Genomic DNA, 25,330 nt, shown 5'->3' with positions numbered 1-25,330 from the left:
TTTTGCTAGGGCAACACCTCTTGAGATGAATGGTAATGTCCAGCTGAGCTGAGGCCCATTTCTGTGGCAACTTGAGGGAAGGGACAGGTAGGATAGGTTTTGGTATGAGCCTGATATTTAGGGACCACTTCTTCCAAGTAGGGCATGCATTCCCCAGCCAAAGACAAACACTGGGTGAAAGGCAGACACTGGAACTCCGAATAGTGTACCGTTGACCCTTGAACAACGCTGGGGTTAAGGGCACCTGCAGCCATCACCCCAATCGAAGATTCACTTATAACTGCCTATATTCTGGGTTCTATGGTGATCAACTTGTATCGTTTTAATGGGGACTGTCCTGATTTTAAAACGTAAAGTCCAGCGTCGTAACAACCCAATTACTTCCAGGCAAACTGGAGTGGTTGGAAATCAGAGCTCTAATATTGACCACAGCTCCGCACCGCACCCCCCCCCCCCCCCCCCCACGTCCCAGGGGGTAAAGAGTACCTTTCTCATTTAGCAGCAGGCCTATGCCACCTCTTTTTCTGCATCAAGACTACAAGTCCCAGCATGCAGTGCATCCCCTTTCTGGCCAGTCCTTGGCCAGCCTGGCTCATTCACTCCAGTGTCTTCTTTGGGCGCGGCGCCTGGGAACCCGTGCACGCAGACGTCGACGCGCTGACGCATTACTCTTAGTGCCTCTTCCCGGCCTCCTGGTTGGCCAGAGTCGGGGCAGGAGGCGGGGAACAGGCTGCTTTTTCTCGCGGCGGTTAGTTCGCCCAGCGGCGGTGATATAAAAGTCGCGAGTCTGGAAGTCTGGAAAGGGGCTGGTACTCCTAGCCCTCTTTCTTCCAAGTTTCCGACTCCCCGGTCCAAGATGGACAAAGTCTGTGCTGTTTTTGGAGGCTCCCGGGGCATTGGCAGGGCAGTGGCCCAGTTAATGGCCCAGAAGGGCTACCGACTGGCCATCGTCGCCAGAAATCTGGAAGTGGCCAAAGCCGCCGCCGGTGACCTCGGCGGTAGGTATCCAGGTGGAGTTGTCCAGTTGTGTGGCTGCGGTCCCAGCTCCTTAAGTCCCCTCGTTTGTAAAGGGAGCGGGTCTGGCCTTTCGGGCTCTGGGGTTTAGCAAATGCAGCTGCCCACGTGCAGGAGCACCCCTCCCGAGCTGTGCAGAGACCCCCCCCCCCCCCCCCCCCCCCCCGATCCCGTTTCCCGCAAAGCGCCTCCTGCCAGGGGCTGGACGCTTGGGGTCCTTGAGACTTAGTTGTCTTGTGAGGCCCTATTAATAGGCACCCACCCCCCTAGTGCTGGCCTTGGGAGCTATTTTGTTTTGGCGTCTGGAAGGAGAGCCACACAGCAGCTAACTTTGTATGTAGGGCAAGGGGCTCACCCATCAGGGCAAGATCACAGGTGGCCAGGAGTCAGGGCTGGGCGGGAGGGAGTTGAGGCTGGAAAGGTAGGCGCTTCAACACCTGGCCCCTCTTGCTGAGGGCTGTTCCTGCCTGTGTGTGGATGCCCCAAACTGTTGCAGCCAGTTTTGAGATGTACCTGCTTTGCTCCATAAGCACTTAATTCGTTATTAAATTCTTTTGGTGACTTTTACAAGTGGACAATTGAGAATTTGTTCTGCCAGATTCCTTTTAATTACATTGAAACCTCAGCTTTATTTTCCTCCGGTTTCATAATGGATCAGTTACTTGTTTTCCGAATTTCAGTCTCTTGGTGGTAAGGAGGTATTATGATGCAGCCATTTGTTTAATTGCTAGGATGGACAGGTGCACCTCGTTCACTACCAGGAATAGAGGCCTGGGGATGTATCTGGTGGCTGGAACCTTTAAAATAACATTGCTTATTGGTTCACCCTAATTGGTTACACTGGTTGGGAGAATAGTAGACTTTCTAAAAGAAAACACGCACACCTAAGTTATAGACCAGGGAGAGTTTCAGTGAATGCTTCTTGCTCGTATTCCTTGCTATTATGTTACTTTGACAAAGGGGCGAACAAATGGTGGTCCTTATGGAGTCACGGCAGCCATCATGTTTGCTGGACTAGATGGGAACTGTTGGCTGAGCTTTCAAGGGTTGTTGTGGACCCAACAGCTCTTCAGATGAAAGCCACGAGTGAGAGACAGGATGCTCGGGGCCCTTCATTTCTTTGAATCATGTTCCATGAGTGGCTTACACCCAGAAGTGTGACTTCCCAAGGATTTACTGCTTTTAAAGGCTCAAGGGAGTACTTCTAGTGTTAACAGGTAGGCAGGGTCTGCCAGAAATAAGTAGTTAAAAAAATAAATCTACATTTCAGAGTGTTAAAATGCTGTATTATTAAATAGAGAGTGCTCTTTGAAGTGTAACTTTTTGTTTTTTAAACATTTGAAAAAATGAGCATTAAAAAAAATAACTGTTTCTGAGTAAAAAGTTTTCATGGTTTGTAGTTTAACATTTTTTAAAAAATCTCTCCTAATGGTCAGGCTGGAATAATAGTAATAGTAGTGGTAATAGTAGTAATAATAATAAAACATGTACCATAATGAAGAAGAAAAAGAAAAAAGAACTCTAGAGTTTATGCTCAGGGCAGGACCAGGAAAAAAACTGGACAAAACCCTAAGAGAATTAGACATAAGTTTCAAAAAAGGAATATAAAACCCAGAAGATTGATGGATTGAGTAGGTGGGGTCAGTGTCAAAGATAAAAGTATTGTTAGGGAAATTTTACAAAGCATTATGAACCCCCAAAAAGGCTTTTCCCTTTTTGTTGATTAAAAACAAGTTTTAAGGTGTATATTCTGTACTATTACTTTATTTATCCTTGTTCTCCACTGCTCCCACTCCAGTTTTATTAGATTGAACTTCTTGGGAGCAGGAACCTATGACATCATCTTTCATCTCTATGTTCTAGTTTAGCACAGGCCTAGCTCATGGTAGTTGCTTAACAAATGTATTCTAAATAATTTTTAAGTTCCAGTTACAACTTATAATGAATTCTGATCTTTGCTTTTTAGGTGGTCATTTGGCATTTAGCTGTGATGTTGCCAAAGAGCATGATGTTAAACATACATTTGAAGAGATGGAGAAAAATTTAGGTCCTGTTAACTTCTTGGTAAATGCAGCTGGAATTAACAGGTTGGTCCCTAATTTAAGTACATTAAAAATACATATATACATATGTTTTTATTGATTTCAGAGAGGAAAGAGAGAGAAACATCAATGATGAGAATCATTGATTGGCTGCCTCCTGTTCGTCCCCCTACTGGGTATTGAGCCCACAACCCTGGACTAGGAGTTGAACTGTGACCTTCTGGTTCATAGGCTGATGCTCAACCGCACGGGCTAGGTACTTGTTTTACTTCTAATTGGAATAAAAACTGTATTTTTTTTTTGATTAATTAAATCTTTATTGTTCAGATTATTACATTTGTTCCTCTTTTTTTTTTTTTTTTAGTAAATCTTTATTGTTCAGATTATTACATTTGTTCCTCTTTTTTTCCCCCCATAGCTCCCCTCCACCCAGTTCCCACCCCACCCTCTGCCCTTACCCCACTGTCCTCATCCCTAGGTGCACAATTTTTGTCCAGTCTCTTCCCGCATCTCCCACACCCCTTTCCCCACCAAGAATAGTGAGTCCATTCCCTTTCTATGTCCCTGATTCTATTATAATCACCAGTTCATTCTGTTCATCAGATTATTTATTCACTTGATTCTTAGATTCACTTGTTGATAGATGCATGTTTGTTGTTCATAATTAGTATCTTTACCTTTTTCTTCCTCTTCCTCTTCTTAAAGGATACCTTTCAGCATTTCATATAATCCTGGTTTGGTGGTGATGAACTCCTTTAGCTTTTCCTTATCTGTGAAGCTCTTTATCTGACCTTCAGTTCTGAATGATAGCTTTGCTGGATAAAGTAATCTTGGTTGTAGGTTCTTGGCATTCATCACTTTGAATATTTCTCGCCACTCCCTTCTGGCCTGCAAAGTTTCTGTTGAGAAATCAGCTGACAGTCGTATGGGTATTCCCTTGTAGGTAACTGAGTTTCTTTCTCTTGCTGCTTTTAAGATTCTCTCTTTGTCTTTTGCTCTTGGCATTTTAATTATGATATGTCTTGGTGTGGTCCTCTTTGGATTCCTTTTGTTTGGGGTTCTCTGCGCTTCCTGGACTTGTAAGTCTATTTCTTTCACCAGGTAGGGGAAGTTTTCTGTCATTATTTCTTCAAATAGGTTTTCAATATCTTGCTCTCTCTCATCTTCTGGCACCCCTATAATTCTGATGTTGGTACGCTTGAAGCTATCCCAGAGGCTCCTTACACTATCTTCGTATTTTCGGATTCTTTTTTCATTTTGCTTTTCTGGTTGGGTGTTTTTTGCTTCTTCGCATTTCAAATCTTTGCCTTGATTCTTGCGCTCCTCTGGTCTGCTGTTGGGAGTCTGTATAATATTCGTTATTTCAGTCCGTGCATGCTTAATTTCTAGTTGGTTCTTTATCACAACATCGAGGGTCTCATTAGATTTCTTGAGGATCTCAATAACTTTATCGGCGGCTTCAAGACAGTTCTTGAGAGACCTTAAAAGTGTGGTTCTGAACTCAATATCCTCCATTGACAGTTTTGTCCTCTTTCTTTGTCTCCGAATTTTTTTAATGCTTTCTTGGTGCACCCCCTAGTGGTCTTTGTGTGCAGTCTTGTTGTAGTTAAGCCTTGATTGTTGTAGTTAATACTAGGGGGATTTGACCTCCAGGCCAACTAGCTGTGAGAATCAGCTGTGTCTGTAGTGGGAAAACTTCTGTCCTCTAGGGAGGTGCTAATCTAGCCTTTGCCTGAGGCTATCTGGCAAATGGCTCTGCGCAGGGCTTGGGTGGGGTGGGTCGCACTGGATCAACAGAGCGGGTGGAGGGAGCAGTTATGGCTGCTCTCGATCCTGTCCCCAGAGGCTCTGCCTCTCAGAGTCTTAGCAACCGCTGCAAACCTCGGAGAGAAAGCTGCCCTCGAGTTCCGACCGATGCCAGACAGTCCCGCTTCTCCCGTTTGAGTCTGGGTCCCTAGAGACTCGCCCAGAACTGGAGATCAGAATCTGAGACTCCCTCCCAATTGAAACCGACAACCGCGCCCTTAGCTACCAGCCCGCTCCGCGCGTACCTCCGCACCTTTGTATTTTCCGCACTGCACCTCCTCTGAGTCTCGTATGCTGTTCTCTTTCCTTCTAGTTGAAGAATTTCCCCTCAGCTAGTCTTCCTGTGGTTCTGGGTGATGTCTGTTCCGTTTTTTAGTTGTATTTGTGAAGTGGTTGTTCGAGGCAGCTAACTCCGGTGTTTACCTATGCCACCATCTTGGTTTTCTTCTCCTGTTCCTCTTTTTCCCCCCCATAACTCCCCTCCACCCAGTTCCCACCCCACCCTCCTCCCTCACTCCCCACCCACTGTCATAAAAACTGTATTTTAAAATTTGCCTGTAAGTCCCTGCATTTTTTTTTTGAGATAATACAATAAGGGCACAGTTCCACCATTTTTAACCTTGTAATCAACATTCATCTCGAGCTATAGAACTTTTCCAGTACTTCAGAAAGCTCTCTGTTTCTTCCCAGTTAATAGTTCCTTATAGGTAACACTTATTTTGACTTTTGTTATCATATATAAGTTTTGTCAATTCATGAACTTAACATTAATGGGATCACAGCTGGTATTCTTTTTTTTTTTTAATGGTGAATTTTGGACAGAATATTTAGAATAATATGTTATTTTATTAAACAAGGAAGGCTTAATATAGTAATTGCTCAGTTAATTCAAGCTGTTTTTGTTACATGGCACCACTTTTCACAGTCAGGAATATTTGCAACTCTACCTGCGGGGATAGGAAATTGGCTTCCAAGCAGATCATTTCTGGCTTATCACTTGTTATTTTAGTGCCTCTCAAACCAAATTTAAAATGGGACTTTTTAGGTATTCTAGCTTAGATATGAAGCATTTTTTTATACTCTACTTTCATTAAAATGTTATATATTTCTTGATTTTTAATTTTTGTGCTTTTAATTTTTAGGGATAGCCTTCTAGTACGAACAAAAACTGAAGATATGATATCTCAGCTTCATACTAACCTTTTGGGTTCCATGCTGACCTGCAAAGCTGCCATGAAAACTATGATTCAACAACAGAGAGGATCTATTGTTAATATAGGTGAGTCTTCACCTTTGTGAATTTATAGTTATCTTTTAGTACCCAAAAAATATTTAATTGACTAAATTGGAATGTGTTCATGGGTGAAACTTGGATGAAATGTGTCATCTTATTATCTGTGGAGAAAGGATTTGATTAACTGATGAATGGGTACAACAGGAATCACAGATTCACATCTGTATAGTGGTCAAGTAGGTGTGGAATGAGCTGACAGCACCAGGTATTAGAAAAATGACAGCACAAGCCATGTGATAAATGACTAAAGACCCAGCTTTGGTGTCCAGAGGCCATTGGAATGGCAGGAGCTAGCACTGCTCAGATCCAGTAGAATGTTGCTGTGCACAAACGTGGTCGGTCCCAGTTTTGCCAGCTGTTTTGATTTTTAACGAGAAATTGGACATCCTGATTTTTATGTGAAACCTAGTTTTTAAAACATGGAGAAGGAATTGAACATGTTATATACTGGGGACTAAAAATGATGTCTAGAGCAGCTGCATGGGTCATTGACAAATCAAGTACAGAGGTTTCAGAGAAAGCTTTTAAGAAAAGAGTAACTTTTTCATTTTTTTTAAAGCCTGGATATAAGTAACCTATTGTCTTCAGTTCATCTGACTCATGGGGTGAATCAACTGTGTACTGTGTGCCTGTAGACCTTAAAATGCAAAATGATTTGAAATGTTATTTCAGTTTGGTCATTGAAAATAGTGGCATACCATCTGCCTGTTAATTTTAAGTGATAATACCTTTAAAAGCCACAAAAGGGAAATATTTTCTAATTGAAGTAAATGACCCTATTCTTTTTAATATAAGAAATGTCTTTCCAAGCACAACGTAGGGTTTTTCTTATTTGAAAATGAGAAAAGAATATTGTGCTAATAAGCATTAGCATATTTTTGACATTTATCCTTAAAAATATGAGATTGGTTTTCTTATAAAAGATTATTAAGAGAACCGACGTTTGCTTTCTAACATAGCCAGATAATGATTTAGGTTCTTGAAAGCTCTGGTATACATCACCCGATAGCCAGGGATGTATTTGTTTAACTCCAAAATATCTCCTTTTCAGATGTATTTAAAAAATCTTCATCACTCCCTTGTATGCATGCAAAACTTTAGAATTGTGCTAGAAGTAAATAAAATTAGAATTTAAGTTAAGAGAATTTTATTACAGAAAGGACTACTTTAAACTTCTAGAAAATAGATGGTATTTCAGAAGTTATCACTTTTGACCAGAAGAACAATAGTATGTGGCATGAACCAAAGCTTTTTTAAAAAATATATTTTTATTGATTTCAGAGAGGAAGGGAGAGGGAGAGAGAGATAGAAACATCGGTGATGAGAGAGAATCATTGATTGGCCGCTTCCTGAACACCCCCAACTGGGGATCTAGCCCTTAACTGGAATCGAACCCAGGACCCCTCAGTCCACAGGCGGAAGCTCTATCCACTGAGCTAAATTGGCTAGGGCTAAACCAAAGCTTTTATAGTTTCCTTTGGCCTTTTTTCCATGGCTGTACATTTTTTTCTTTTTTGTGTTTCTGTGTATTCCTCTGTCTTCCAAATCCACCTTGCTCTGTCCATTTTCATTTCCTCTGTCTGCTCTCTTTTCTCTTTCTGTACTTCACATTCTCATCATTTGTTATTAAGATACAATGTAGATAAGCATTTTAATATTGGAGTTGTTGATTATAATATGAAAAGTATTTGGAATGTTTTCTAAAATAAAATTACTTCAAATATTTTGTGAGGTTTTTTTGCTTAATTTTATACCATAAGTACAGGTCACTCACTGGTGCAGAAAATTACTTCCCCACTTAAGTTTTGTATGAATTTATTTTCATACAGTTGATATTTGAATTATAAATTATTCTTTCATATATAAATGAGGCCATCTAAGAATCTTTAGTAGGCAATGCGAGTTATACTACATCACTGAAGGTAACTAATTGCAATTTTATCAAAAGTTTGTAATTGAAGTTTTCTTAGTTAGATGGACAGTAATTCAAATTTAGTGAGATTTATCTTCAGATGAACTTTTTTTAGGTGGGAATGAATGCTTCCTTATGTCTGTGTTATAGAATCATAAAATTAATGAGCCATTATCTGACTTTTTCTGGTTTGAATCCTCTTCCTACTGGAAGCTGCTATAAATACTGTAAAATTTTTATTCTGTCTGACTCATTCAGAGATAGAAGTGGGTTTCTTTCATTTAATGGATCAATTCTCAAACCCCACTTGGCATTTGAGGTTTCAAGTAAGCGTCTTTCAAATCCTGTTTCCTGTTTTCTGGAGCAGATTCAGACTCTTACCACCCAAGTGACAGTGGCCAGAATTCCTAATTTTAGCAAAGGACAAAGCAAAATGATTTATACCTTTTTTTTTTCTTAGTATAAATTATCTCCATAGTTAATAACCCCAGTGAATTGGTTTGAATTTGCCTTTCTTTTTTCTTTCTAGGAAGTATTATTGGTTTAAAAGGCAATGCTGGTCAGTCTGTGTACAGTGCTACTAAAGGAGGATTGGTTGGATTTTCACGTGCTCTTGCTAAAGAAGTAGCAAGAAAGAAAATTAGAGTGAATGTGGTTGCTCCAGGTCAGTGAAAACTTTTTTCTTTTTAGACATAATTTATATATATTTATGGCTTTATACAATAATTGCAGAGATTATAAGTACATCAGGATCATTAGGCACTTCTCATCATATTGGTGCAGGAGCTTGGAATCTGCATTGCCACTAGACACTTGAGTAGCAACATGCAGGAGGACCCCCCTGCATCCTGACAGGCCACACTGCCAGGCTGTGCACCAGGCTCAAGGAGGAGGCCAACAGGAATGCCTGATTGTTTTGTTTGCATAAACCATGCTGCATTTTTTTTTTACTGAAAACTTATTCCCAATTTAAAATTACAAGATAAACGTCTCCTTTAAAAATCAGTTATAAATTAAGAATGTAACAATTTCAGGTGTGTGTGTGGGGAACAAAATACATCTTTATATTTAAAATATCAGAATAGCTCTGTACAACAATATGCTTTTAATGACAGTACAATTCAGAGGAAATAATGCTGCATAGGTGATATTGTTTGCACATTTCACAAAACAGCCATGTATACTGACTGATCTAATTACTCCAGAAAGTCAGTATTTGTACAGATAAAGAGTTGCTAGAGGTCATACAATGATCTTTTCCAAATAGACAAGATCCCTTTCACTGGACTTCATTGTACCTCAGAGAGCTACCCAGGTTCATGTTAGAAATTCAACACAAAGGAAAATTAGGAGGAAAAAAAGAGATTTACACAAACTCAGGAGGAAGAAAGATCTTTTTTTAAAGTCATTCCATGAAGTAATAAGATTTTAAAGTGATTTTGGCAGCAGTTGCCTGTTGAATTACCGAGTGGAAGCTCATTGTGTAATGTGGTGGGGAGGAAGGTGGTAGTGCGTCGTAACAGAAATGAGAACACTTGGACTCTGGCACCAGCAAGTTCTGTTCCATGTGCAGCAGGAACTGAGATTTGTGGCCAACAGTGAAGATGGATAGAGAGGTGGCTATTTACTGAATTTTCAAAATAGTAGAAGTCACAGTGGGAAACTTGCAATAGAGCTGCCTTCCTTTAGGGAACCCATCAGGAACACTTGTGTTCTTGTTAATCATGAAGGAAAACCCAAGCCATAGAGAGGCAATTCACCTGTAAGACAGAGCAAGTGTGAAATCAGAGCCCCTTTAAGAAGTCAAGAGGAATCTTTTTGTGCACCTGCTCCTTTTATATGCTGACTTTGGGTATTCCACATTACTTGAAAATATTGTTGGAGTAAATGGAACACAAAGCCAATGAACTTGGTCTGTTACTAATTGGTAATTGGAAAATATAAAAACCTAATGATCAGGGTTATAGTTTAGGTTGCTATAGGCCAAAGAAACTCTACTATTATTATTTTTTATTTATAGAGAAGGGAGCCATTAATTGGCCTATTAATTGGTACTCATAGATTGATATCTGGGTAGAATAATTATAAAATGATTGTGAAAAGAATCAAATAGTGAACTGGTGACTAGAAAAAATTCCTTGTCCCTTATATTATCTTTAAAATCTTTACTTTTAAATTTTAATTATGGGAAAATGTGAGGTGGAAAGGACCTTGTAGTTCATTTATTCCAGTCATTTTTACTGGTTAGAAGACTGGGACCTAGGAGAGAGTGATTAGCTGAAGGTTTATGTCAGGACTGTTACTAAAAGCTTTATCTTTTCATTCCCAGCTAAGGTAAGCTTAAAAGTAATGGCCCCTTAGATTTCCTTTGTATCATTAGAAGTTTCTTAGGTCTTTTTTTGTCCTTTTGCTAATGTGTTCTGGTAAACCATCTGGAATTATTCAATTTTGTAACTTTGACCTTTATATTACTTCCCTTTTGCCAAATTACTAGTTGATAAAATTGCCTGGGGTAGTTAAGAGGATAATAAAAATGTGCTAAAACTTGAATCTACCAGTATCACTCATTAGATGGTGTGATAGAAATTTTGGTTAGGTATTTACTTGACTTTTGAAGTAAATGAGTGTTTTCATGAACCTCTGCCAGTTAGCCATGGAATTTTGTGCTAGCTTACTGTAGGTATTTAAGAATTGATTACCTATATTAAGAAAAGACATTTGTTTCATTTATTGGTTGTTTGTAAGAAAGAATAAGTGGAAGTAGTGGCTTCAGTTTGGACACTAGAGTTGGTGTTTTTATTTGGCACTGATGTTGAACCAATAGAGATCAGGGAATGGTCAAATGTTCTGATAGTCCTTTTGCTGTAGAATGTCCCTGCATCCAAATGCATTGTTTCATCATAGATACTGGATAAATTCAAGCATTGCAAATCCATGAACATTTGATAGACTGTGGTTTAGATACAGTACATCCATTTTAAAAAAAAAAGGATAATCCAGAAGCTGCCCTGCCATCTTGGCACTGCTTTCTGTTTGTGTACGCTTTGTACAGCCTGATTGATTTTAGTGTTAGCCTCGTTCCTGTGGAGAATAGATCATTTGTGGTTTGGAACTGCATGTGTGTCCTTCCTTCTCTTTTGGAGATTGCAGTGGTGTGGGTAATGAAGAGTTAATTTTAGGTCATGGTGATTTAAAAGCTGATGGTTTAAGGGCAATGTAAGTGTTCTTAATGCATAATAAATCATTCAGCAGGCTTACGTATGGGAGTGTCTCCTATATGCAAGGGCTGTGTTAGGTTCCAAAATTACAAAAATGAATAAGATACTCTGCCACAAAGAGCTAAGTACAGTGGGAAAGACAGACATATAAACAAATAACTACAGTGGCATGTGATGCATATAAAGATACATGTATGATGCTATGGAAACGCTGAAGAATGAATGCTTAATTCTGTTCGTGTGAATTAGTTGTCAAGGCAACAGGCGAAATAGTGGGAATGCAGTTTGTATACAAAAGGAAGTTTTATGAGTGTTATGGAAGTGTGTTTGTATGTAGAACCGTTTCTAAAGATCTTTCCAGTGCAATTTATACTACACAAAAAACCTGTTTCTAAAATTGTGGCTGTTCAATATTGGCTATATATCTTTAGGTTTCATAGCATGAATATGCTTCACTGGTCAGAAGCAAAGTGTAAGTTGAAATAGTACAATTAAATTGATTCCACCATAAATTGATTCTATGGATTATTTCTTAACTTTGTTTTCAATAGTAATTTTAATGCTATTCTTTACCAGATATCTCTTAATAGATCTGACAGATATCAAGAACAAATGTGTTTCTTTTTATGTCAGTTTTCCTGGTCACCTTCAAATGGAATTTCCAATTAATGAACATAATTTAAAAAGTAACTCATAACAGGAAAAGCAACGGAAAAGGAAAATAATAAATTAGGCTGTCATTTGCTGCTTAATATCGTCATTATTATTGTCATTATTATTATTTTTTTAATTCTCACCCAAGGATATGTATTTATTGATTTTAGAGATGGGGTAAGGATGAAGAGAGGGAAGGTGAAGGGAAGGGAGGGAGGGAGGGAGGGAGGGAGAGAGAGAGAGAGAGAGAGAGAGAGAGAGAGAGAGAGAGAGAGAAACATTGATGTGAGAGAGAAACAGTAATCAGTTGCCTCTCATATGCACCTCCACCAGGATCAAATGCACAATCTGGGATGTGCCCTGACTGTGAATGGAACTGCAACTCTGGTGTATGGCACAGTGCTCCAACCAATTGAATCACCTACTTAGGGCTATTGATTTTTTGAAAGATCAGGTAGTTGCTAAGCTTTGTTATTACTTTAAATATAGAATAAATTACTCATCATAGTTAAATCTTACTGGTTAGAAAATATAGAATATGAGAAACAGTATTTGATAAAATGAAGCTATAATGGATACCTTGCTTTAGAGATGTGTTTTCCGTAGATAATACAAACATGGTACAAAATTCAAAAGTACAAAAAGACCTAGAGGGAAAAGTGAGTCTTCGCTCCTCTGTTCATCTAGTTCCTTTCCTCAAAAGCAACACTCTGTTAACTAGTTTCTTCTGTTTTACATATAACAAGCCAATAAAGTGTGTATGTGTATCTTTTTTTTTTTTAAAGAAAACACAAATTATGTCATACTGTTCACAATGTTCTTTACCTTTATTTATAGACCAATGCATCTTGGAGTTGATTCCCTACGATTCCATATAGCGCTGCATCACTTTTTTAATAATAGCTTTATGGAAATACAATTCACATAATATACAGTGCACCCATTTAAAGGGTATGATTTAGTGGCATTAGTATAGTCACATAATTGTTCTGTTACCACCATAATACATTTTGGAACATTCTCATCATCCCTAAAGAAACCCTGTAGCCATTGGTATTTACTCTCCATTTCTCTACAATGTCCCCAGATTCTAGCAGCCACTAATCTTTCTATTTCTATAGATTTCCCTAATTCTGGACAATTTATGTAAATGAAATCACATTAACTTATAGTCTTTTGTGACTGCTGCGTCACTTTTAATGGCTAGTTGAAAGACAATTTCTATTTTACGGGTGTACTGTAATTTATTTAACCTCTTGCCTCTTGATGTGCATTTAGATTGTGTCTGACCTTTTGCCATTACAACTAATAATCCAGTGAGAATACTTGTACATACTTTATTTTGCACATGTGCGAGTATATGAGTATAACCCTGGGAATGAAATGGCCAAGGCTCACAGGGTATATGCATTTTAAATGTTGACAAATAATATAGCATTGCATTTATTTGTTAAGATACCTTAAGAGTTTTGCCCTCTCCCGTTTTTTGTTTTGTTTTGTTTGTTTGTTTTGTTCTGTTTTTAAGTTGAAGAGCTTTTATGTTAACTACCTGGAGAAAGTTTTGTGGACAAATACTTAGCATAAACTTGGCAGCTACTCAAGACAAAATATTATTGTAGGTACTCTTATGAGCTCTAGGGTGTGGAGGTGATTTTTACACACTGCTTCCTTATACATTTTTATAAACATAATCTTAAGACATACAGATTTGTTCTGGTTAAAATCTTGGTCTAGTTTTTGTCAAGCCTTTTTCTTCTGCCTTAAAGAAGTGTCTAAGATTATTTTAATTTTTCTAGGTCCTAGAGATTGGACTTCTGAGCTGGTAGAAATATCTAGTAGTCACATCCCATAATTGTTAATACTGGTGATAGTCTAATATGCTGGTATCTTATTTAAACATAAAGTCTGTGCTGTATACCAAAATGTTCAAAGCTAAAATAGTGACCAAGTAATATGAAAATTAGATGCTATTTATACTATATAGCTAGCCAGGAATAGATAAAGGAAATACATTTTCTTTAGAATTTGTCACATATAAATTCTCATTGGATAAGAAGCACATACCACACTTGCTTTTATGAGGAGTGTCCCTGTTCCTAAAGAGTTCATCTATAATAATAAAAGGGTAATATGCTAATTAGACTGGACATCATTCTGAATGTCCTTCCTGACGAAGCCGGAGCCAGAGGGAAGCCAGCCCTGGTCCCGGGTGCCTGAGGGCAGCCGGAGGAGGGAAGGAGCCTGGGTCCCGGGTGCCTGCCAGCGGCCGGAGGGAAGCCCGGGTCCTGGGTGCCAGAGGGCAGCCGGAGGAGGGAAGGAGCCTGGGTCCCGGGTGCCTGCCAGCGGCCAGAGTGAAGCCCGGATCCTGGGTGCCAGAGGGAAGCTGGTGCTGGCATCCGGGGGAAGGAAGGCCTACTCTTGCACGAAGTTCGTGCATTGGGCCTCTATTATTTTATAAAAAGCAATAATGTGTATGTCATCATTTACCGAATTAAAGTAGCAGTATCCTTGTTCTATGTTGGTTGAGTGCATGTCATTTCAGTTATCTGTAGCTTTGTAGTCAGCTGGAAACCTCTAACTGTGCAACAAGTGATCAGTAATAACACCATCAGTTGGATAGTGAGTGGTACCTACTGGTAGTTCATAATTTTTATAGCCCAGCTTGAAAGGCATTGTAAATACGTATGTAAACTGAGGAGTAGAGCCAATTTCTGGAACATTACAAGTAAAGTGAAAGTTTGTGGGGCTAAGGAGAGAAAGCACAAACTGAAAAGCAATAGGAACATGGGTGTGGAGCGTTTAAGAGCTACTAATATCTCTGCTCGGGTCTTTTATAGAATCCAAAAGACTGTTGATATGCAGTGCCCTGTGAATATAGGCATCGATGAGGATTATGTGGTTCATGTGTTACAGCATAAAATGACATTGGAATTTGTTAGAGCTGAAGTAGCTTATCGTCGGAGACTAGCTGCACATTTTTATTTGATTTATGATATTTTGGGGGACGACATATGAGTTTATAAAGCTGCAGATAGATTTTTAGGGCAGTAAAATGATTGTGTATGATACTGTAATGGTGGATACATGACATTATGCATTTGTCAAAACAGAATGTACAACCCAAAGGATGAATCCTAATGTAAACTATGGACTTGGCTTGATAATACTATATCCATATTGTTTCTTCAAGTGTACATACTAAGGCAGGATGTCAGGGAAAACCAGATGTTGGGGAGAGGTGCAGTGTGATAAGGAAGTATATGGGAATTATTTCTACTTTGTGCTCTATTTTCTAATAAACCTAAGCTGGTCTAAAAAATATAAGTCTGTTAGAAAAAGTTGCAGATAATTGGGTCTTTGGACATGTTCTTGCTGTCCATATTAAACATCATGATCAAAGAGGAAAAGCCATTATTGGTAAATTCATCCCTTTCCTTTCAACTTGGCCTCTGACAACTACTTTATTTTAGGCTTTAGTGTAGAGTTCAGTGATGGCTGGCTGCTGCCCCACAAGGTTTGTCATTCCAAGTACAGGTTTGGAGAGAGGCACTCCTATCTTCCAAACTTGAGTAGTGGAGGGAGAATCTTCCTGTGAGGCATGTGCCTGAACAACGTGATCCTAGATCTGGACTTGTAGTCATTGCTGGACTCAGAGGGCACCTCTCTCCCTCATTTACAAATCTAATCTAACATGGACACAGACCATTGCCGCACTGAATCCAGGCTGTACTGCTGAGCAAGATCATATTAAAAGCTTTGAGATATTAACCTTCATCTATTCCATATATCTGGCTTACTTGGTTGTTATTGGAGGATCAGTCTGTTCTCGCAGCCCACATCTCTGTGTGGCAGAGGCCACTCCATCTCCCTGAGATAGTCCTTGAATTTGTCTCACTGCCTAATCTTCCCTCCTCTGCAAGGTTTGCGCTCCCATATCTCTTGCCCTGTTCTAGATCTGTCCCCTTTTTTGGGGTGAAAACACCTTCAAATAGCTTAGTCTTTGTCTCTAAAAGGATAAACATATCAGCTGTACAATCTACCCAGAAGCAGGGCAAATCAGCCTCTTTTAGCAGAATAAGGAAAAAACCCCAGATAAGCATGTTGAATTGGGATATTCTAACCTCCACACAACTACCAGTGTAAGAACTGAGGGTCCTTTTAAGAGGTGCTCACCTTCCTAAACTTCAAGTAAGAAAGCCATGAGGACCATTGATGGGATCCATTTTTCATTTTTCAGTTGTAGTTTTGTAGAGCTAAAAGAAATCTCACTAATCTATGATTCAGAAACAGCCACATAGTTTTAGGGAGTGCATAACTTTCCTCAGGTCCTAACTTTCTCTGATAGTGCTAGCAGAGTAGGGAACAGGATCTAGTTTAATGTCCTAATCTAGCAGCCTTTTTACCACAAAATGCTGCCCTGAGAAAAAGTCACCAGAGCCAATGAGAAGTTGAGACTAATATTTGTTAATCATAGTTGCAAGGTCTCTCAGTAAACCATTTTTACTCTAGTTTATTGATTTTTTTTTAAAGATGGAAATACATCATGGATTGTTCGTTTGTTTGCTTTGTTTTTGCTGAGAGTTTGATAGTAAAGTTTGAAAGTAAGTGGGGAAATATTTTATGCCAACTTTGCTAGAATTCAGAATGACCTTAGAATAAAGGATAATTGTGTCATGAACTCTTTAGGAATAAATAAGCTTTAAATATGACACTTATACTTTTAATTCATTCAACTATCTTAAATTGTGAGGTTAATTTTTCTTTCTAATACACTCTTGGAAGTATCTTTGAAAGTAAATGTGTTCAAGGCCATTGAACTTTGGCTATCAAGGAGCCCCATGATCATTCTTCTTGAGATGGTTGCATTGCCTTTTGATTATTGACTCCTCACTGTAGGTGTTTCATTTACAGTTCACTTAAAATTATGCCAAGACTGGTTATCCAGTTTTATCATTATCTGTGTCAGCTGCTTTTTTTATTCTTGCATCCTTCTAGCCATCTCATTGTTCTTAAAGAGGAAAGGGAATTGAGGGAAATGTTGCTAACTTTTAAAATAAATGTGGTAAGATTTTATGGTAGGAGATTTATTTCATAATGTAATCTCTCAGTAAAACACAAAAATATAAATTTTTTTCTGTTATTCCAGGCCCTCATTTTAGATAATCTAAAGTTAGTACTGTGCATCTTTTTTCAATAACTTTTTACAAAAAATATTATATATGTGTTATAGACATTTAGGAAGTTCAATTAAGTACAAAGAAGAAAAAATAACCATTATCTGTAATTTTAGTACCTAATGTTAATCACTGTTAATATTTTGGGATATATATTTTTTTAGTCAGCAGTATAAGTATTTTTTGGTTTTTAAAAAATTTATATATTTTGTCAGGTAAAATTGACATATTACATTACTTTCAGGTGTACAGCATGACGATTCTGTATTTGTATATATTGTGAAATGGTCACCACTCTGTCTAGTTAACATATGTCCCCATACATAGTTACATTTTTTTCTTGTGATAAGGATTTTTAATATCTACTTTGTTAACCACATTCAAATATACAGTAGAGTATTAACTATAGTCACCACATTTATTATTTATAACTGGAAGCTTGTACCTTCTAATAATAGTATGACTGAGTTTATTTATAACCTACTTCTTAAATATACAAATGTTTTCTCTTATATAAAATGTTTCTGTAGAAACATTTTAATGCCTGCACATTGCTCTATTGTGTGGATGTACCATGACTTCTATAGCTAATTTCTTATTGAAACACATTCAGCTTATTTCCAGTTTTTTTTTCTAATAAAGCTGTCATTGTCATAGGTTTCATGACAGAAAAAAAATCTATGATTATTTCTTTTTTTTTAATTTTCTTTTTTTCTTTATTGATTAAAGCAGTGGTTCTCAACCTTCCTAAAGCCACGACCCTTTAATACAGTTCCTCATGTTGTGGTGACCCCCAACCATAAAATTATTTTCATTGCTACTTCATAACTGTAATTTTGCTACTGTTATGAATCGTAATGTAAATATCTGATATGCAGGATGTATTTAGGCGACCCCTGTGAAAGGGTCATTCGACCCCCAAAGGGGTCTCGACCCACAGGTTGAGAACCGCTGGATTAAGATATTATGTATGTGTCTATGATTATTTCTCTCAAGACTTAAGCAAATGTTTAGATATTTATAAGTGAAAACTTAAGGCAAAGAAAAATTAAATAATTACATAGTAGTGCATAATAAACCTGTGGCTTAATTCTAACTCTTAATCCAGTGCTTAGTTCACCTTTAATGGTATTTTAAATGGCAGTATATTTAAATTGATTTATAGTTTTAGATATAAATTATTTTTAACATAAGTCAATTTGGAAACTATTTTTGAGACAGCACATTTAACTTTCACTTCACATGTCATGTCTAACTCTTAATCCATTTATTATCACCTTAAACATTTTTATATTTTTTAAATAATTGTTCATTTTATGAGGAGTACTTGCTTTCTTTTTTTAAGCTTAAATTATTGAATAGTGAATATTGATTAAGTATTTTGATAATATGTGTTTGTGTGTCTCAGACTAATCACAAGATTTTATTAATAAATTTATAATCCTGGCATATATCTATAATATGAGTCATTTAGAATTAGTTGCTTAATATATTGCATAGTATTTTATACTGTAGAACATTATACCTTAAAACATGTTCTCTGCAAACTTTATTGCACACTCCAATACCATGATAATTTTTTTAAAAAAATATATTTTAGCCCTAACTGGTTTGGCTCAGTGGATAGAGCATCGGCCTGCGGACTGAATGGTCCTAGGTTCGATTCCGGCCAAGGGCATGTACCTTGGTTGCAGGCACATCCCCGGTAGGGGGTGTGCAGGAGGCAGCTGATCGATGTTTCTCTCTTATCGATGTTTCTGACTCTCTATTTCTCTCCCTTCCTCTCTGTAAAAAATCAATAAAATATATTAAAAAAAAATAAAAAATATATTTTATTGATTTTTTACAGAGAGGAAGGGAGAGGGATAGAGAGTTACAAACATCGATGAGAGAGAAACATCGATCAGTTGCCTCTTGCACACCTCCTACTGAGGATGTGCCCGCAACCAGGGTACATGCCCTTGGCCGGAATCGAACCTGGGACCTTTCAGTCCGCAGGCTGATGCTCTATCCACTGAGCCAAACTGGTTAGGGCGCCATGTTAAATTTTTAATTTTCTCTGTACACTTCTGTCAGAATTGGATATGACCCTAAGATTTTTTGTTATACGAATACTGGAAATACTGTTCTTTCTAATCATCAGCTGTCCTAGTTATAGCAAATGGAACTAATTTTGTCATAGTGCCAAATTGGTTCCTGTGATTAATCCATTCTGTAGCACTTTATGTATACCTCTATAAGGATATTCCTTACATTATAATTAGGGGTGCAAGTGACTATTTCCTTCTTAAACTTTAGGTTCCCCAAGGAATATAATTTTTATTCATGTTTATATGTACCCACTTATATTGTGCTATGAATTGGGCCAAATATTTGGGAATCAAAGATTTTAGTGTTCAATAAATGTTCATTAATAAGTCAAATACAAATGTAGACTTGGTTACTTGATTGCTAGCAAAACTCTGTTGTATTTCCTACACAGGTTTATTAGTAATACAATATTTTTCTCGAGCAAATTTATTTTTATTTGAGATTCAGCAACTGTCTTAGTATCTACTCTTTTCTACTAAATAAACATTTCTCTTTTAGGATTTGTTCATACAGATATGACGAAAGCCTTGAATGAAGAACATTTAAAGAAAAATATCCCTCTTGGGAGATTTGGAGAACCTATTGATGTGGCACATGCAGTTGTGTTTCTCTTAGAATCACCCTATATTACAGGGCATGTTCTGGTAGTGGATGGGGGATTACAACTCACAATGTAATTTACAGATTTTTCAGGTAGAATGGTGATTAGAATCAGGCACACATTGTTGATTAGACAATCACATCTACATGGGTGACATTTGCTAATCAAACCTATTCATGCTACAAATGTTGATTTCCACCTTTATATGTAGAATTATATGTGTATATCTGAAAAGAATGTTTGACCAATTGTGTTTTTTAAATGGTATGTACCTTATAGACTGTAGCAATTTTAGTATACAGAAATTTTTCAAGTGCTATAAACAGGTATTACTAATTTATATATTTTGTCTCAAAAGTGGAAAAAATTATAAAGTTTAATTTTCATGAGTTACTTTATTACATTAGATTGAATGCTCTAGAAGTTAACTTTGTGGGTCATTGCCAAAATAAGAGTATGTGGCATTGGTTAGTTGTCAGTACTTTGCAACCTTGCTAAAGTTAAATATTACATTTCTTTTTAATATGCTTTGGATGATAAGTTTTTATACAGGTTGAAAAAAAACTTGTATCAGTTTGATCCAAACATGAATTTAGAGTCTTTATCCCTGATTGAGCTGCTGGGCAAAATAGTCTACAAACATAAGTGTGGTATAGTTGATCTGTCCTGTTGAAATTCTCAATGATGATGAGCAGTAAGCATTAACTCTTATCTTAAGGTTTCAGTATCTGCTAAATTGACCTCATTAATGTAGGAAGTGGAAGTGTTGTGTGTTTTTTTAAATCCACAAAACAGTATAGCAAACTACTTAAAAATAGTATGAAAAAATGTCATTTTAAAAATAGAGAGTATTTTGAATATGATTTTTACCCTAAAATTTTAGTTAGTAAACAATTACTTACAATCATAAATGATAAATATGCAGTAACAATGGATTAGATATCTTACAAGGAACAAAAGCATTAGTTTTAAAAGAAATATTTGAGAATAGAGATAAAGACACAAACTCTATGTAAAATATCAGGGAACATCTCTTTTTCATTGAACTATTTTGTGGGGAATAGTGTGATATTTTAATGTCACAGGATTCATGGTCATTTTTATTACTTAAAATGTTTTAAATATTTACTGCACTTTAAAAAGTAATCCTTTTATGGTTTTATTGGAGCTGAACATTATTTTATGTAAACATACATAATTTTACATTGAAAGTCAGTGCAAAAACATAGTATATAGTAAATAAATGCAAAGTAATACAAAGAAATATAAATAAAATGAAAAGTAATAAAGGCAAATCTATGTTTTAAGTTAATTTTGCTGATTCCTTAAAAATTTCTTTAGAATTTATCTTTGAAATAACCTTCTTTATATATAGGAGTCTTTTTAGGATGTGAGAACGTCTGTTAAGTGTGAATAAAATTAGATTATTAATCAAATTGTCTACTAAATGGAAGCATGGTAACTTACAGAATTTATCAGGTGTTAACAATTCCAGGCACATATAAGAAATGCAACATTAAAGATGGTGCCTCTAAGCTAGGAGAGTTTATGGAGACAGAGCAGGCCATTTTCTAACGCTGCCTCACCTGCAGGCCTTTGGCCACCTGCACTTCTTCATTGTGACATCCTCTCAGGCTGAATTCCCTTCTTTGGACACCTCATGTACTGCAGTTATCAAAGGAGCTGATTTGACTGGTGATTAGGAAGAAAGCAACGTATTTCATGGAACTGATGACACTAAGATGTAGGCTACAGATAGGTTTAAACTTTAAGTGTATATTTACACTTTAAGAAATATAACCCTTTTAACTAGTCCACTCTGCCCCCCAGCCCACATCAAGCTGCCGGTGTAATATGGGGATAAATTTTGAAATTGGTAAAATGAGCTTTCACTATTCCACTCCAGGTGAATTTTCCACCCACTTCCACTAACCGGGTAGAATTTGTAATTTTATACTTGCTGAAATAAGTTGCCAGCTGTTGCTTATGTTCAGTGGTTCAAGAACTTCATTGAATTCTTAAGAAGTCTCATCTGTAGCTGCTGTGTGACAAATATGAGCCCATAATCCAACTTGTGTTTTGCACTTTTTAAAAAAAGATTTGTGCTTAAAGACAATTATTAAATTTTTTGCATGGAAGGCTTTAAAATTTGTGCTCCTGTTCATACTTTTTATTCATATTCAGTTTCTGAGACAGTTTTTAACTGCTTTCTAGAGATAGAATTATATGTTATAAATTACTTTGGGGGCAGTAATAGGCACAAAGAAGGTCATTGAATTTATATGCTTCTCTCACGTAGAATAAAGGGAGAAGTCTATTCTGGATATATGAGTTTTGCCTTACGTTGCTGAAACATTTTTCCAGGCTTTCAAAATGGAAATATATGCAAATTGAGACATCATACTACTACCCTATCTTGAAAAACATACTAAAAGTATTTAATAATTTTTAAGTTTCTTTTATTTATTTATTTATTTTTTAATATATATTTTATTGATTTTTTACAGAGAGGGAGGGAGAGAGAGAGAGAGTTAGAAACATCGATGAGAGAGAAACATCAATCAGCTGCCTCCTTGCACATCTCCCACTGGGGATGTGCCCGCAACCCAGGTACATGCCCTTGACCGGAATCGAACCTTGGACCTTTCAGTCCGCAAGCCGACGCTCTATCCACTGAGCCAAACCGGTTTCGGCAAAGTTTCTTTTATATTAATTTCACTTTTAACTATATTATAAGCTCTTCATGGAAAATTCCTCTGTCTTTATTTAGTGGGATCTTTAAGCAACTTTTTGTAGTTTTCAGCATACACATATTTCACAAATTTGTTAATTCTATGTCTAAGTACTTCGTGTTTTTTTTAGAGATATAATGGCATATACAACATTCTATTAGTTTCAGGTGTTCAACATAATACACTACTTGTATATATTGGGAAATGATCATATAGTAAGTCTACTGAATATCCATCACCACCCATAGTTACAAATTTTTTTTTCTTGTGATGAGAACTTTTAATAATTTTTTTAGCAATTTTCAGAAATAAAGCACATTATTGTTAACTATAGTCACAGGACGTACATTGCATCCCCAGGAAGTAATTATTTTCTAATCGATCGTTTGTAACTTTGGACCCCCTTCACCCATTTCCCCGCCACTTACTGCTTTCCTCTGGCAAACACCAGTCTCTTCCCTGTATCTATGAGCTCCATGTTTTGTTATGTGTTTTGGAAAATTTAGGCCACTTACATTTAAATAATTATTGATTGGTATGTACTTACTGCCATTTTCTTATTTGTCTTCTGGCTGTTCTGCAATTTTTTTTTTCTTAACCTCATTTGTTATGGTTTGATAAATTTTTTTTAGTGCTATGTTTAGATTCCTTTATCTTTATCTTTTGTGTAGCTGCTATAGGTGTTTACTTTGTGGTTACCAGAAAGCTACATAAAGCAATTTATATTTAAAATAGTCTATTTTATGTTGATAACTTAAATTGAATGTATTTTAAAGCTCTGTATTCTTTTTAAAATATATATTGTTATTGATTTAAGAGAGGAAGGGAGCGGGAGAGAGAGAGAGAAACATCAATGATGAGAGAGAATCATTGATCAGGTGCCTCCTGCACACCCCCTACTTGGGATCGAGCCTGCAACCTGGGCATATGCCTTGACTTGGAATGGAACCTTGACCTCCTAGTTCATATGTCAATGCTCAACCACAGAGCCACACAGGCTGGGCAGAGTTTATATTCTTAATTCCCTATCCCACATTTTAAGTTTTTGATGTCACCATTTACATAATTTTATCTGTATCCCTTAAAAATTATTGTAGTTATAGTTATTTATCTTTTAATCTTCATACTACCTGTATAAGTGAATAATCTACCTCATTATTCTGAATTGTATATTTACTTTTATCATAAGATTTATTCTTTCCTACATTTTCCTGTTACTAATTAGCCTCTTTTTGTTTCCTTAAAGAAATTTATTTAAAGTATCTAGTAATATCTGTCTACTGGTGATGCTTTTGCTTGTCCAAAAAATTCTTTATCTCTCACTTAATTCTGAAGCAAAGTGCCCAATAGAGTTTGGGAAATTCTTTTCTTTGAGTACTTTGAGTATATGTTGCCACCCTTTTTCTGATCTGCAAAATTTCTGCTGTGAAATGTGCTTTTAGTTGTATTGGGGTTCTCTTGATGGAAAATAGTTGATTTTACTCTTGCTACTTTTAAGATTGTCTCAGAAATCAAGGAGGAGTACGTGCAAGAGCCCTGCCCTGGGGAATTATGGATGACTGTGGTGGGGTCTTTATGATGGGTACCATAGGTGGTGGCAGTTTTCAAGCAGTCAGAGGTGTTCACAATTCTCCAGTGGGAGTGAACCACAGACTACGAGGGAGTTTGACAACTGTTAAAACCAGGGCTCCGAAGTAGGAAGGAAGCTTTGCAGTTCGGGGAGGTCAGTTTTCCATGATCGACTGCATTATGTTTCAAGTTGGGAGGAAGGAGGACCCCTAAACTGCATTAAGAGTGGAGCCTTAACAAGAGCCATCCTGGCAGCAAGAAATGGACCAGTGGCTGTCGTTGGGTCAGCTGTGATAGGTGGCATTCTTCTAGCTTTAATTGAAGGAGCTAGTGTTTTGTTGATAAGATTTGCCTCTGCACAATTTCTCAATGGTCCTCAGTTTGCTATAGTCTCTTCCCAGTTGCCTTCAGCCTGGTTACCATCCTCACCTTTTAGAGACTATGGACAATATCAGTAGGACTTCTCTAACAGAATGAGTTCTAGTTCAAGAAAGGATCTCAGAACATTGAGTTGCAGACTGTTTTTAAAACCATAGGTGGGACACCTTTGGCCAAATAGGCTATGAAGAGATATTTAGCACTTTTTTCTATTTAAAGGAAAATGTGGGACGTGTTACATGTAGATTTTTTTTGTTTACATGTAGATTGCATTTTCGATCAAAATTAAATATCTAGTATATTTAAAAGAAAACATACTAAGAGCTTAGAAGATAAAGGACCTGAGGATAAACAGCAGTGAAACATGGCCGTCATCTCCTTGGTGTCCCCAAGCGGCAGACATAAAAATTGGGGGTGCTAGATGAGTGTAGAAGCTTTTTTTTTCTGGGACATACTGCCAACCTGGAACCAGGTAGAGGGAAAGAGCAAAGATGGCACTGACCAGCCTCCATCCCTGGAGAGGAACTCAAGAGGCCCCCTAGATGTATGCCAAACCGGAAGCCTGCCCCTCGCCCAAAGCTCTAGGGCAAGCAAATGGGCCTTTTCACAGAAAGTCTGGTGTGCTTCAGTCTGCTGTCTGTGCTGTGCACAGTGTGGTAGCCAGCCAAGAACTGTCTCTCCAGTTATTACAGGGTCATGGGATCGGCCCATGAATACAGATTCTGCAGATCATTAGTGCTAGGTGATCGGGAGCGTCCCTTGGGCAGCAGCCACAAGAACCAGGGCACCAGACATGTGTACAACCTCCTCTCTGGGAGATATACTCGTCTCTGCAGCGCAGCAGA

The 25,330-nt window shown here is 37.4% G+C and overlaps 1 protein-coding gene and 1 pseudogene across 1 annotated transcript; both read left to right on the top strand.

The window, feature by feature from the left end:
- Positions 1 to 725: 725 nt before the first annotated feature.
- CBR4 (carbonyl reductase 4) lies at positions 726 to 21,960 on the top strand. The gene is made up of 5 exons (XM_036315101.1): positions 726 to 998; positions 2,981 to 3,101; positions 6,005 to 6,141; positions 8,598 to 8,732; positions 19,704 to 21,960. Exons 1-5 carry the CDS (start codon positions 857 to 859, stop codon positions 19,880 to 19,882), a joined length of 714 nt encoding a protein of 237 aa, XP_036170994.1. The 5' UTR covers positions 726 to 856; the 3' UTR covers positions 19,883 to 21,960.
- On the top strand, positions 20,393 to 24,880 carry LOC118658488 (annotated as a pseudogene).
- The last annotated feature ends 450 nt before the right edge of the window (positions 24,881 to 25,330 follow it).

The sequence above is a fragment of the Myotis myotis genome, unplaced genomic scaffold (genome assembly GCF_014108235.1).
Source record: "Myotis myotis isolate mMyoMyo1 unplaced genomic scaffold, mMyoMyo1.p scaffold_m19_p_6, whole genome shotgun sequence".
Lineage (NCBI taxonomy): Eukaryota > Metazoa > Chordata > Mammalia > Chiroptera > Vespertilionidae > Myotis > Myotis myotis.
This window is presented reverse-complemented; position numbering and strand designations above follow the sequence as displayed.

Coding starts and splice junctions, on each gene's coding strand:
- CBR4 (XM_036315101.1), top strand. CDS start 857: ATGGACAAAGTCTGTGCTGTTTTTGGAGGCTCCCGGGGCATTGGCAGG. Junction 6,142..8,597: donor AGGATCTATTGTTAATATAG/GTGAGTCTTCAC, acceptor TTTTCTTTCTAG/GAAGTATTATTGGTTTAAAA. Junction 8,733..19,703: donor AGTGAATGTGGTTGCTCCAG/GTCAGTGAAAAC, acceptor TTTCTCTTTTAG/GATTTGTTCATACAGATATG.